Source organism: Cyclopterus lumpus, chromosome 4, assembly GCF_009769545.1.
Source record: "Cyclopterus lumpus isolate fCycLum1 chromosome 4, fCycLum1.pri, whole genome shotgun sequence".
NCBI lineage: Eukaryota > Metazoa > Chordata > Actinopteri > Perciformes > Cyclopteridae > Cyclopterus > Cyclopterus lumpus.
The window spans coordinates 12,019,596-12,035,403 of NC_046969.1; the positions used below are offsets into that span (position 1 = coordinate 12,019,596).

General features: G+C 41.6%; 1 protein-coding gene across 1 annotated transcript in view; it reads left to right on the forward strand.

The window, feature by feature from the left end:
* The first annotated feature begins 2,601 nt into the window (after window positions 1-2,601).
* The window catches only part of raver2 (ribonucleoprotein, PTB-binding 2), a 55,198-nt gene continuing 41,991 nt past the window's right edge, over window positions 2,602-15,808 (forward strand). The window contains exon 1 of the mRNA XM_034531185.1: window positions 2,602-2,904. Coding sequence (XP_034387076.1) covers window positions 2,620-2,904 — 285 coding nt within the window. The 5' untranslated portion in view covers window positions 2,602-2,619. The remainder of the gene's footprint in view (window positions 2,905-15,808) is intronic.

Here is a 15,808-nt window from a genome sequence, read left to right on the forward strand (position 1 = left end):
AACGAGCAGCGGCGAACGGTTTCCCGCTTTCTTCTCCTCCTCTCTACACCCACCCACTCCAAAAGGCTGTGAATCACTGGCTGACACGCTGAAGCACCAGCAGGGCTCTTGTGTTTTTAGATGGAGAGGGACTAACATCTCTCTTTCCCTTGGTTTGTGAAGCATGGCCCATCATTATGGGGTTTGACTTGCACACAGGTACGACGCTTTGAGAGATACAGTTTGTGTAACTGTGCCTGTAGGCTCACATGAGTTAATGCGTGTGTGTGTGGGTGTGTGTGTTAGAGTGTTTCTGTAAGTGTAATATGGCATGCGTTTGTGCCAGTGGGACTGAGAGAACAAATTAATTGTTCTCTCACGGAAACGTTGTTTTGCACTTAGTGGAGTAATTCATGCGTCTCCAAAATCCGCCCGTGCAAGTGACAGACAAGTCCTTGCTGTCTCTTCAGAGAACCACTGCTCAATGATTCATGTCCCCCAATCTGTCAGCAGGCACCGACGACTGTATGTGCTGCAGTTGGATCAAAAACTTCACCCGAACGCCTTTCAAGTGCAAGAAACAATGTCTTTGTTTTTTTTGCTGATTGCAACTGGACATAAAATGTGTCTTGCACACGTACAGGATGAATGCTGGTCACCTTTTGTAAAAGGACATTAGTTTGTGGCACCTGTAATGCTATATGTATGTATGAGGACACGACAGAATTTAGTCAGTACACAGTATTATGATATGGATGTGACAGAATCTTAACAGAAAATAGGGCCCATTGTAATTTCGCAGACCCTACAAAGACATCCTTGCATGTTTTTAAAACCCGAAGATACAATTATTCAATTTACAATTTGATATAGCAGCAAGTCCTCACATTTGAGAAGCTGCAAGAGAATGTTTGGCATATTTTCTTGATTACTGGACTAATCAACTCATGGGGGGAGCTCAAGAAGTATCGTCGCTTCTATTAGTGGTGCACTTGGAAATCCTCTTGAAATAATAACATAAAAGCCGGTATTATTGCCTTCTGGAGGTACCATATGTCCTTCATATATGTTCCATCGTGGTGAAGGAGCATTTGTTACCTTTGATGTGTTTTTTTTAGCACATATAATACTGAATAGAATCAAGCTCCTACATGAAGACGTGTTGAATCTTTCACAGGAAATTTAAAAAAAATCATTCTTTATTCCTTTGATTTGAAAAATGACCTAAAATGCCCTTTTTCTTGGACTCCCCATTCCTGAGTGGACTGAGCGTAAACTTGATTGAAGCGTTCATAAACGGTCCATGTACAGTCGGTGCGCGTCAGTTCCACTGGTTTAGCCACTTGGCAATATGAGATAATGTTCACCCACTGACAACTGTGATTGTCTGGACTCCGAACTGCCAAGAAACGCTTCACACAGATGGCGAGAGAGAGAGATAGAGAGAGAACATGGAGGCTGGATGATGGAGGCTGATTTCACCGTCTCTTACAGGCCTTGGCATAATTGTGCTCTAAATATTTCCTTTAGTGGGTCGGTGTCTGCAATTGCTGACATGTTTTGTGTGCCTACATGAGCGTGAATGCTTCTAATGTGTGTGAGTTTACAGTGTGTGTGTGTGTGTGTCAATCAGCAACGCATGCAGCCTGCGGAAGCTACATATGCATTGTGAGGACTCGGCAGGGAGCTCCGTTCCCTTTGTGTTTGCCAGGAGCAGCTTTCCTCCCACCGTGGGCAGGCAAGCGGGCTCGCTCGGCTGCTGGTTTGGCATTCACTGGAGGACTTGGGTAGAAAGGAGGAAAGGCACGCAGCCATTCATGGTTACATTATGCACATGGGTAACAGGAAAGATGTCGTCGGTTTGGAGACATCCTTTTATGAAGGCCTCGCTCTCTCTTTCTGTCTCTAGAACAAGAGATTCATGTTGTTAATTGTGCTACAGAACAATAATAAGAACTGAGTTTCTCTTCTATTCAGTCTTAAACATTCAGCTCACAGAACATCCAACGCACTAGTCAGGCTCAACATGTGGATGATTTAAGTAGGTTAACAACGGTGAAGCCATGCAAAGACCAAGAGCCTGAACGCACTACACAAACTACATGTGATGTCTGCTGGCGGATCTTCCATGCGTCCAGCAGACAGTTGGGGTCGCCAGGAGTCCGCGAGGTGCATTCTGGACATGCTCGAAACCACGTGAGCTGCAAACTGTAGTGAGCTGCTGCGTTCTTCTCATTGGACCTCAAAACAAATAGATAACGTGGAATGGAATGAAATCCCAAAGGTTGCAGCAATAAAACAAAAATAAAACGAAACAAAGATGATTGCACAAATAAATACTTAAGTAGCATGCGTTTATACAGATTTGATTCATATAAAAACACATACAGTTAAGAATAAAGGAGTGTATCTGGTTTTATAAAATAGCAATTTATTTAGCATGTTATACGGGATGTTTTACCTTTCTCTCCTTCACTAACAGACACGCCTCCCACCTGCTCTCTCTCTCTCTCTCTCTCTCTCTCTCTCTCTCTCTCTCTCTCTCTCTCTCTCTCTCTCTCTCTCTCTCTCTCTCTCTCTCTCTCTCTCTCTCTCTCTCTCTCTCTCTCTCTCCTCACACTTTTCACTCAGCCACTCAAGATGGCGGCAGTTCCATCCATCCAGCCGCCGATCGTCCACACTTCTCTAGCCGGGGACAGCGCACCTTCTCCGGAGATGGACAGCCCCGAGAGCCAGCAGCCGGGGGATGAGGAGGCGGCGGCGGCAGCGGCGGCGGCGCAGCCCCCCGACCCGGAGATTAGCCTCCGTGACCTGCCGGACCTGGAGCCGGAGGAGATCGAGAGGAGGCTGGCCAAAACTCGCCAGGAGCTGAGCAACAGGAGGAAAATCCTGATTAAGAACCTGCCGCCGGACACCACGAACCAGGTACACGTTAGTTTGGAGAAAGTGATGCAAAGTTAGTTGTCAGTTTGTGCGCACATCGAGACTTCTTGTGCGTCGTTGGTTTAGTTCGCACTTTGAACAGGGTTTAAAAAAAAAAAAAAATGTTATGGTGATGACGACCCGGTTGCTGATGCTCGATGGGGATCTCTTAATTTTCTCAGTATGTCGCCTGATATTTGTAATAAACGGCATAACAGCCACATCCTATTAAGGAACTTTAGCCTCGAAGTTTAAGTGCGTGGTTCCCAATTTTACAATGAATATGAGAATATGAATGGGGTTTGATGACAACAATGAGCCTGTGTGTCATGTAATAAGCACCTTGTAACTTTACTGTCACTCCTGATAACGACAGTGAAGGGATCCCCTCATCTGACACATTTAAAGGCTAAATTAGCCCGAATTGTTGTCTAATTGTAACTCGCCACATTTCTAACAGTTCTCAACTCGTCAATTACAATTGTTGGCTACATGAATAGTGACATAAACAAACCTGTTAATCCTTTTACTGATGTGATCTGATTGGACTTTTAAATGTGTAAAAGCAGAATGGAGCTCGTAGGTTCTGTTGCTTTCCTGCAGCAAGAGGAGAAACTGGATGAAGCCCCTTGTCTCTACCATTCACCTTTACCTCTCAGTATAACTTATCCATGCACTTTTTCAAAAGCTTTAAACACCAAGTGTATCCACATTCCCATCTGCCACTACATTGTTGAATATTTTCACCACACCGAGCGGTGCAATGGTGTGCGTGTGCTTCTCCCATTGGCAGCTACTGTAACATCTGTTGTGATTCTGCTTTCCATCTCTCAGCATACATTTTATTATACAACATATGTGAAATATTTTAATCAGCTCCTTTTGCTAAATTTAATGTGTAACAGACAGTGCAGTTAAAGTTCTCTCATGCCACTTGTGTAATATAAATATTGTTTTATACAATACTTGCAGTTACAACTACTTCAGCTCACTAAGACTGTTGTGTTTTTTAAAACATGACGAACACGATACATGACTTCTGAGTCTACATATTTACACAACATTCCTTTATGGCTTTTATGTTTAGTTTACACATGAGAACTTTGCATGCATGTTCTTCGTTTATGATTGTAAGACCTTTTTGGTGTCTCCTGCACCTCTTGTCTCGGCATGCAAGCCTTCTTGAGGAGCAGATGGTGTTTTCCTTTAGGGTCGTAGCACCATGCATTCTTAGAAAGAGGCAAACTGCCGAGGGGAACCAGCACTGCCATGGCGTTTGTGTGTCAGGCTGCATATCCACCAAATCAGGCATTGCGGCGATTAACGCGGGGTTGTGTGGCGGGGTGGGAGATTCCCTTAAATGGCCCATTTGTGTGACGCCATGCTGCCAGTATGCCGGGTGCTATGAGTGATTGTCTGTCAGCATCGCCAAACACTTTTACTTTCAATAGCTAACCACGAAGCCAGGCCAATCAACTGAGTTGGGTTTAAACTGGCGCTCAGATTGAGTGACCGCATGTGAGACACAATGTCATTCATGCTGCCTTTCTTCCGGTCTAAACGTGAGTTACATAAATGGCCACCGCAGTCCTCAACGCAGCAGCTTAAATTAACTGCCTACTTTTGAAAGAATGGGAGCACAAGTGCCTTAAGGCCTTTCCACTGCAGGGGGGAAATTTGTTTAGAGTGATTAATTGGCTTGTCAATATAATCTTTTGAACTGTTGTTTTTGTCACGAGGACGTTCACAAAGCACGTGAATATTACGTGGCGATCAGGACTGGAATGGAACAAGTTGGATTATCTTAGCTGGCATCAACTAATCTCCTTGTGTGGAACAGACATATTCAAAAAGCACACACAATAAGTACAACAATAGGGAGGCTCTGAGAGGCTTTATTACCCCCGTCAACCTCGAGAGGAAACTCAATAAAATAGCTTTCAGTAGCTTCGTCTAAGCAACAATTAACCTCGGACAGGCTGCCAGATGCTGCTGCAGGTCAGTTTCCTTGGTAGTTGGTAGTCTGCCTGCGCAAATCTATTCAAACCCTTTATTGAAAAAGTGTTGCAACTGTCGCAAATTTGCATTGCTGCGTTATTAATAGATTTGACGCATAGAATTCGCAGGTGAGTATTTTGCATTTTCGTGTCTTTTTGTTGCTGTTATGCTCCCTGTGTGTGTGTGTGTGTGTGTGTGTGTGTGTGTTTTAAGGAGAAAGGGAGGGAGTGTGAAAGAGTCCAACTGCATCGTGTCAATGAGAAACAGAAGGGAAAGAGAGGAAAATGCACTTGGTGAAGCATCAGCAAGTGGAGATTCGCTCTTTTTATTTCCCACATTATTCATGAGTTAGAACGAGTGTTATTTGTTTAGTGAGCTTGAGCAGAGCAGTCGGAGAGCCCTGTTGAACATACCACATGAGTAGTTCAGACTCTGACACCATGCTATTGACTGGTAGTGATGCTGTTGAAGCTCAGGCTACTTATCTTTTGTGTGGGGGATGATTAATATAAAACCTAAAGAAACATATGTAAGTTTAGTTACATCTTTAGTAAAGAGGTACACATGAAACACCAAAGTATGGATTACATGTTGTACTATCTTGTCATTTGCAAGTGCCTTCATCATTTCAAGTGTTAATTGTAAAAATAATTGATGTGTTGTTATGCTTGCTGATTTTCTGTCTTCATATACTTGCAACAGTTGGTTGGACGTACAAAACAATTTGAAAGTGTCACCTGGTCACCTGTGAAGCTTTTTCCTGGACATGAATCTACAATGTTTTCCATAAGGCGATAGATTTATGGTCCTGTATGGTCTTATATAACCTGTATGATGGACTTGCCGAGCCAACACCATCTCCCATTCCCATCATACCAACTGCCCCATTAGCGACCAGTGGATCTAGATTGGATGTGTGTGTGCGTGAGAAGTCGATTGGCGCACTGTGTAAAATATATGACCCCGCTGACAGCCCTCATCTCGGAGAGAAGTGGGGGGATGGGAACAACAGAGAGAAGAGTGCAATGAGAAGGTAGAGACGGGGAGAGGAGAGGAGAATGTCAAGGAAAGGGAATAGAAAGGGCTTGTTAAGAGAGAAGCAGGGAGAGACATTTGGTTGAAAGAATGGCCGGGATGTGTCCATGCTAGCCTCCTTAAAGCTGAGTTTATTAAGTGTAAACTCTCCGGAGTGAAGCTGGCATGTGTCGCGCGGGCCAGAGAGTGACGTAGTTACGGCCCGTGCGTAGTGAGGGAAGCATCCATCCGTAAGGGGTTGTGGCGCTTGATCGTGCACTTCTGAATTTGAGTATCTTGGCAATCGGAGCTTTTCAGACGTGTCACTGATAAAAGCCGATAAATGTACACGTCTAGGGTTTATACAAAGAAGGCCAATTAGTTTGTGGGTTGCTTTAGAAACAGGAGGCTCTAAAAAACTTCATTTGAGTGCATATCTTTTAGCCCAAACCAAATCGTTCTTGATAAAGAATGTAATACTCGACTTCTTTCTTTACAGGGCTTGACTAAACGAAAAAAAGTAGTCCATGAATATGAGATATGACTTTACAGTTAATTCCTCCTCTGCATAGTGAAGGTTATGGCGGATTGTTGCTTGCACTCGTCTTCTTCTTGCTTCTTCACAGTGCATTTTCTTTGTATGCCCTCCGTAGAATAAGGCAACCAACAGCGCATTGAGCACACACGCCTTTGTGCATGTTTGGAGCTTGCACGCCATCTGTGGAGGCTGGCACTACGTTGGCAAGCGAGCGTACCAACAAAGCTTAAATAGGAGCCACTGCTGAATCTTACCCTATGACATTTGATCAGATCACGAGGCTTTGCTAAAATGCTTTCAGCAGCATTTTTACTGAATAAAAATCAACTATTGAATCCAAATAATTTTGAATCACTTGTGGAATATAATTATTAAATCAATAACATTTTCAAGAAACTAAAGTTATAAATAACTAAAGAAGCTTCAATTGAAGAAGATATTCAGCTGAGACCTGTAATCAGTTTCCGTTGGCTGAGAAGGCAGAAACGATGCAGTTTTGGGTGGCGGCTTGATTGATCGGGGCTGTATCCAACGTCATGGAGGTTTTTGAATGAAGCTTGGAATGTCAGTCGTCAGATTTTATAAGGTCACCAGCCCCAAACAATTATTGATCAAAAATCTTCCATTTGAATGAAGTGATTCATCGGATTTAATTAGTTAAGTCTTATTTTAATTAAATCAACTTTATTTAATGAATGTAACTCAGTGCATGCCTCCCTTTTGTGTTTGGCAACTTTTGGACTTTACTCTGGAGTTATTGGAAGTGTTTTGATCACATCTACAAATAGTGTATTACTATTCTCCACTGAGCCTGGTACCGACAGTAGTTCTAGTGGAAGTTGACCCATGCATTGAGTCAGAATACCAGTCTTTTGTTCTCCCTACTCCCAACTGTGCATCTCAGACTCCACTTGGAATTTCAAAAAGAATAAGAATGATGTTTAATCAAATTCAAGCACGTCGTGTAAAAACATATTCACAGGTGCATTGGAGGGTAAAATAACTGTGGGTTGTGTTTGCTTCCAAGGACTCATGATACATCCTTGAATTATTCAGAGTATCTCAGAAACACACAAAAGGTCTGCAGGACGTGTGTGTGCATGTGCACATTTATATGTACTTTTTGGACACCAGGCAGAGTGTGTGTGTACAGTTGTTTTTGCACATGTCCAGGTAAACACAGATACATGTAAATGTCACAAGGCAGCGTGTGCCTGAGCTGTTCTCTTTCCACCCACTGTGTGTGTGTGTGTGTGTGTGTGTGTGTGTGTGTGTGTGTGTGTGTGTGTGTGCGCAGCAGATGTTCATGCTACCCCTCCTGACAGTGGGCGGCCTTCATTACCTTTATTACGAGCCTGCATGCGTTGTGATTTAGCTGTTTACTGTGGCTGGTATTACCTCAGATTTTCAAGATGTTTGTGTTACTTTCCATAAGTCATAATGCTGGGGACTTTATGCAGGTGAAATGATGAGATATACCTCCAACAACAAGCTTTTTGAAATCTTAGGCGAGGGTGGAGAGGTTATATGGATAAAGTCAAGATCCAGATATTAATGAGGGCATGTTTTCATATATTTCACAGTGCGGCATCATAAAACCACAGATACATTATACAAACTTAAACAATAAAATATATGGATATGTTTCAACTGACAGCCGATACAAGATTGTTTAGTTAATTCTGATGATAGACTTTCACATCGGCTACTGAAACAGAGTCCAGAGTCCAGACTGCTGATATTTGACAGGAAGCTCAATGTTGTGTTTCAGAGTGAGATAGAGATGGTAGAGGGCTGTTTGACCCTCAGGATCCTGTCGGTTCCCCGTTTACTCGTGCTCTGGATCCTTGACGTTCACACAGCAGCAACACAGACGACTGGAGCTTGAGACCCAAATCACGTGAGATGAAGGGAAGCCTCACGATGACACAGCAGATGCACATTGTAATCGACTTTGGACAATAGCACATATCAACATGGAATCCAGTCAATGGATTCATTACTAAGGAGCTAACACCTCAGTAATGAGAGAGGTCAAACAATAATACAACAGGTAGCCATGCCAAGATCCACTTGTGTTGCCCGTGAACATAAACGCATACAGCAACTACAGCAAGTAATGACTAGTGTAGAAAGTACTTATTGCTCAGTCTGATGGATTTCAATTTCTCTTGTGAGATGCCGGTGTCAGAGTTATCAGCATGAACCCAGCCATCCTCCCCTGTGTCAAAGGTTTATTTTCATAAATCAATTTTAGAGTTTTTCTACCCACGGGGAACAATATGAACTGTCATTCTGTTGGGATGAAAAAAGACACACAAATGTCACTATTGTAAGCCTTTGAAGAATACAAACATTTTTTTTTTTTTTACTCAATAATACCTTTTAAACTTGGGTTGCAAGACAGCTTCAGAATGTACTTTTCCAGTTTGTGAGATGAAATGAAAAGGAACTGTTACGTACTTTATGCAGGGTTGCAGTTATTAAAGTGTAATGTTACAATTTGAACCAAGGCCAATCATCTCTTGAACATATTTTGGGCAGAGCACTATATTTTTGTATTGCCTTTCAGATATTCTAAATAAATCTATTGAAAATATAATGTTTACATGTTTTAATGTTTACAATGTTTACATATATATATATATATATATATATATATATATATATCGAATCTGTGTTTATGCAATACCATTTTAGATCAGTACTTACTTCCCTGTTTCGTGAAAGTCCAGTGATGTGAAACTTCCTTCGATTGTTTAAAGTCAGTAATGAAACAAAAATATGTGTAATTCCAATAGCAGAAGAAGGCATTAACCTTTCCACATCCAAAGTATTGTGCTTTGGCTGGTGCCGATAAGTACAAATTACTACAAGAGGCCATTTAGCTTTTATGTCTCCGAGCTTCTCCACACATCCCTGTTGGAGAGTTGCAGTTAAGTGTAATTTTCTGACATTAATGCAAAGCTAAAGTGCTGTAACATGCCGGAAATAGAAAACAGTTTGCAGGAATATTCAACAACTAGGTGCATCATTGTAGGTTGTTTTATCTGGAAGATAGGATTCAACACACACACACACACTTTGGTTACTGCAAGCAAACAAATATAATGAATATTCTTAAATTGTGTTTTGACCTGATGTGTGCAGGACTCTGTGGAGATGTGAGGACTGCCCCCCAATGTGAGGCCCGTGGCTTCAGGGCCAGAGCCGAGCAGAGACGGGTGGGTGTGGGTGAGGGAGGTGGGGTCACACATGGTGACAGCAGAATTAGTCCTGTCTTAGGGCAAGCCACCTGCTTCCCTCAGCCCACTGGTTCTGTCCTTTCTGATGTCAAACTAACCAGCTTCTCTGTGAAAAAAAAGCTAAATTAATGGAGCAACCGAATGTAGAAGTGACATGGAAAACTACAAAGATCTCCCCTATACAATGATAAAGTACAATATTATATGAATATTGTATCTTTTTTATGTTTATGAAAATATTTTTTCAAAAACGTATTTACTTACAACATTTAGCAAATTATTTCACCGCATATAGTTTATAAGTTGTTCACAATAGCGTCTGCCTGACAGTGCATAGCGTAACCCATGTGACAGCTGGGGTTGATTATGGGTTTGAATCACTGCTCCAGCTTTAACACATCATCTATTTTACATTTCTGCAAAAGACATACAGCAAAGACAGAATTTAAAGAGATGAATTAACATGCATCACCGTTGAACCTTTAATAATAATAATAATAAAAGGAGGATCTGATTCAATGTCCTCAGTGTTTATTCTCCGTCCCCTCCTCGAGGGTAACGACAACTCATTGTCTAGTCCAGCAATGAAAAAGAGCAAACACAGGGGAAAGCAGGAAGATACAAATGAGGGAGAGGAGACATGAGTTTGAGGGGAGGCAAAAGGACAAGAGGAGGTTAAGGAAGAGAAGAAGAGAGCCTGGATGAAGAGGAAGAGATGAAATGCAACAGGAGAGGAGAGGAATAAAACTAAACAAAAATCTATATCTAAATGAGGATCTCTCCCAGTGCAGAGTGACATTGTTTAACTAACATACAAGGTGTGAACACTCTGAGAATGTGCTTGAGAGAGAACAGAGAAACAGAAAAATAATGCAATTGCGTGTATTTATGTTCATCTGCTATCAATATGTAAGTGTGCACGTTTTCTAAGAAGCTCTCCTGGCAGGCATTTGATAGGTCAGCGGTCTGTGCTGTGCATGGTTTGAGCCACCTGTGTCACACTCACACACTCACACATGCACTCACACTCACACACTCACTCGAAGCTTGGCTCAGACCAAATATGGAAAACAGTTTTTTTTTTGGATCTATTAGAGATGCATTGTTGTATTTTCCAATGAATAAGTAGCACATTCTTTAACTACGTGTTTACTTCACAGACTACAGCAGCTTACACTGCTTATACAAGTACAGTACTACTAAAATACTACAACAAATGTTACTTCTCTATAAATGTGAAACATAATAATTGAACTATTGTCATGCTGATAATTGGAAACCATACAGTAGTGTTGTTTCATCCTCTTGTTCTCTCTCTGTAGCACATATCACTCTATCAGTAGGTCAAGGACACAGTTACTGCCGGTAAGGAGACCATGCAGTGTGTGTTTGTCCGCTAATCCCCCACCCCTCTCTCTCTCTCTCTCTCTCTCTCACACACACACACACACACACACACACACACACACACACACACACACACACACACACACACACACACACGTTTTCCTTCTCCTTCCTCTTTCCTCTGGGCCTGTTGGTTTTCTCACCTTGTATTTATATCACCGTGTACACTTTCCTTTGCACAGAATACGAGTCGCTTCAGAGTGACTTACAAAGTGCAGCAGAGGAATTAAACAAGCTGAGGGTCAAAGGGCTATTTGCAGTGAGTCTGCTCTTTATTTATAGGGATTGACAGTAGAGCTGTGACTGGAAGGACAGTTGCTGCAAGCACAATGATAAGATGTGCCAGTGCATTGACATTATCGTAATATACACATAACTGTGACATTTAAAGTAGACAGATGCTAATTTTTAGGTTACTACTTGTATTTTTGGGTTTTCTGTTCAAAAGCACATTGAGGCTTTTCAGGACAATTGACTTGCACCAATGCTGAGAAATGTAACTGGTGTGTCTTTGATGCTGCAGGTTTTGATGCTGCTGATCATCACACAATCAAATACACTCAATATATGTTGTCTTAATGGCACTTTATGCTTCTCTGGGCTGCATGTGCATGCTAAGATGTTTGAGTGGCTATGTCTTTATTTCTTCTCCCAACAGAAAGATGGATTACAGTGACATTACATTTATTAGTTTTCAGATGCTTTTGTCCAATGCGAAGTTCAAATGAGGTACAAAGGGAAGCCTTCAAGTGCTGCAGCGGTCAGTTCCACCTGACGCAAGTGCCACAAGGTGATTATAAGTGCACGGCAATTTAGAACGAGAAAAGGGAGGACTGAGAGATGGAGAGCAGAGTTTGGGTTGAGATTTAGTTAATGAATGAGGGCTCTGTAGACTCTGTAGAGCAAATGAAAATGTTATACAGTAAGCCAAAGCAGTGAGTAGACTGTATGTAGACTCTAATAGCAGTGAACAAAAGGTAAGCGAGGATCATGATCAGACATAATGTAATTACAAGTGGTAAAGCAAAGCAGGAAGGGGCATTTGCATTAAGACCTGCAGGAAGGACACATAGTTGGCATTTGAGTAAGGAGGCTTGAAGTAGCACCCGGGCGTCATCTGCACTGGCCACAATGTGTATTCTTCATCAAGGCACGACCTTAAAAACATTGGAAATGTAATCAGGCACATGTTATACTATAATTCATCCCCATCGCAGTAACTGGCTCTTCTGCTGACAGCACGTGGTCCCGCCAGCAGTCTTGCTTACGACGGAGCGAATGTTAACGCTGTTACATCGACTTGCATTATGGTGCCTTTAAGCTCTACTCAGTAAAAAGTAGATACAGAAGTAGGTACATTATAATGCTATCATGAAAAACTAAAACTACTAATGGTAAGAATCTTAATAATTGTTTTTTTATCAAAGCAAATATTTGAATCCGATCATTTATTTCTTATTCCTGCTGCCGATAAAGTAAAAGAATTGTTGACGGTTTCCACTGACTTTGGGGACGGTTCTAATTATTTTGGGGACGGTGTTAAAAAAAAAAGAAGCTTGTCTGGACCCTCGCTGTCAATTATAGTTCTTAGAAAGAAAATCATAATAATCAAAAAGTGTAATCGGCGGGTCAGACTTTAAACAAATTGGAATTGGCCAAGACAATTGCAATGGATGCATTTCTAGTGAACACTGATTTCATGTTCCTTCATAAGCTTATTCTACGCCCATGAGCTCCACTTGGTCTCACCAGGTGTGAGACAGCCTGCTATCACATTCCTTATCCGGTCTATCGTCTCCGGGCCGTTTGCTTCAGTATTAAAGCACCGAGTGTATGAATGCAGAAAGTCTGCCCCGGGCTTCAGGCTGCTGCTCGGTACTGACTGGACTTGCTTTAAATGTCAGCTTGTTGAAGCTTAAAACACGGCCAGAGTCCAGTATAGGCCATTATGGAACAGAATGTCATGCATTATATATTATATAACAGCCTGATATAGAGGAACATACTGTCGACCAGGCTTTCTTTTTAATGTGTCAAAATATAAATATAAAATCACGATTTTCAATTTGTGGGTTGAGTTTTTCAGAGTGTGAGTATTTGGCCCCACTGTCTCTTTACTGTTTTGAAACACTTGTGAGCGCCGCTTTGCTATTACGGCGGCGTTAATTAGGAAGCTGTTAGGATTTAGGAACCTCAATGAAACAAAGTGGCACATTGCAAATTGCAGCGTGAAGGGCTAATGAAAGTAAAAAAGAACATTCAAACATAGAATGTAAAAAGGAAATAGGGTGAAACAAAGTGGAATATCATAAAAACAAACGTGCGGCATGGTGTGCTCAACTGGTAAATTGTTTGGCTGAGAAGAGAGGCAGGACTGTTTGGACTCCTAAAAATAGTCTTGAAGTGTCTTGTAATGTGCCGGTGCTGTGCGAAACAAACGGGGACGAGGGATGGAACGCCACCAGAGAGAGAGAACGAACACCGAGTGGCATAATTCAACCTTGCCTGACTGTCACAAAGTACTCTGCAATGTCAGCGTCTGCATCCTGTTCCCTGCTGCAATAACTCCCATTTTAACCATTTTAATCAATCAATCAATCACTTTTATTTCAGACTCAAGGTCCAGATAGTACAAAACATTAAATAAAATAAAATACATACAAAATCATAAGTAAAATACATAAACCTACGAATGCCTTATAAATAGACAGCTGTACCGGTGTCTCCACAGCTGGGACTGGTAGTGCGTAGAACTAAACTTTATGTTTGATAAAACCATAATTATTTCATTTTCGTAGTCATTAACCCGGCAGATAAATTTATACATAACAGCTTGGAAAGTATTAACTCCTGCAGCCACAAACATTTCACTGGCACGACTCCGTCTCGGTCTCTTCAGGAATATTCTCATAATTATGAGCTACTTGAAGTTTCTGTAAGCTTGTGCATTAGAGAGAGGTGTACAACAGACATCTTCACTCCATCTGTACACATACTAAACCTGCGTGAGAGAATGTTTGCTTGTGCATACATCATACGACATTGCCTATAGATATTTTAATTTACTTGATTTATAATATAAGTTCCTGTTTTGTTGCTCATCTTCTTCACTCCTTTCTTGTAAGTCGGACATGGGGTTTTCCTTTCATCTGGTACCTTTTCTGGCAGAATTGCTCAGCTTTACCACCTAGAAACCTGCATCGTGTCCCTCTCAGCGCTCTGCTCTCATGTTAGGGGCGAGTGAGCGTGACCCTCTGCGTGGGCTGCCAGGCATGGCCTCCACTCACATGGGACTTTCCTGCTCACTGTGTTCATAAGTGGGCTAGGTCACGTTGGAGAGAAAGAAAAATAGTACACTTTAGCATTGTTGTCTTTTATAGAAATCATGTGATACATGGGATTGGAAATGTTTTCTGTACACTCGACCCCCTGGAAATGTCAAACCAGCGTTCACTCTCATGTGAAAGGTGATCATTGTATCACCGAGAGTTCATTTCTTAGTTTTCTTCTTTGAATAGAAGCAAAGAAAAACCATGGCCAACATTAACTGTGACTGAATAAAAGCACTGGGTTTGGGCAACATTAGCTGACAATACAGAACAGCCGCATCCTCCCAAATAATTATCAGTCCTTGAAAGATTGGTTTTACTTTCATCTTGTTCACATTCAGGCCCATTTATGTACCCTGTATATTTGCTTTCAACAAGCTCTTGAAAATGCAATCAGGACACAAAATGCAGAGTCTGAAGAAGACTGAACATGCTACTACAGAAAAGCAATACTGTTATTACTCTGAATGTATTACTGTTACTTTATTTTTGTACTTGTTATTGTTAATGCCTCAATAATTGTTGCATTTTCAGACTTTAAAAGGTTATACTTCTGGCACATACACGCAAATACCACTGAATTTATCAATTCAAATGTTTGCCACCTCAGTGTTGAAATAGTCGAATGGATATGGTTATTGTGAGTATTATTCCTGCACACAACTATAATATTGATAAAGAATCGCATATGAGACCAAGATGACATGCAAAATAGTAATAATAGCAAATTGCAATTGCAAAAAAGTAAGGTATTATTTCTGCCTGATAAATAAACTGTCTGGCTATTAGAATGTCATCTAAGCCCCAAAGAATTATTGGAGACCATGCATGCAATTCACATTTAATTACTGTATTTGAAAAGTTTCGATAGAATTGGATGGTAAGTGGAAAGGACAAAATAAGGAGGGTGAGAATATCTACATCATACAGACGTGATCATGGTGAATTCAGAGTGTCTGGTGGATGAAGCCCTTTGAAAGTCCTCCCTGATGGGCACCATTCTGCTGGAGGCCGACCATCACATCTAGTCTCCGGTGGCCCTTAACAATAATTGATTTATGCTCAAGTGACCTTTTCAGTGCGGCCGAGTTTAGAGCGTGGCCCGCAGGTTGTTTTAGTGCAGTGGTTGTTGATGTTTTGTTGGGTTTAGTTGCTCACTGCTCAGTTCCTCTGTGCTACCTGTTTGATCTGGAACTGTTGGATAGGTTTTGACTGGCTGGATCCACGAGGTTACTCGTGTCCCAGGAGCACATCTAAAATAAAACGCTTACTGCCAAGCTCTGACCAGTTTGTGCTGTCAGTGTGCAATAGAGACTCTGAGGGACAGTGTAACCCATCAGGAAGCAACCAAGGCTCACAGTTAGTTAGCAGTGGAG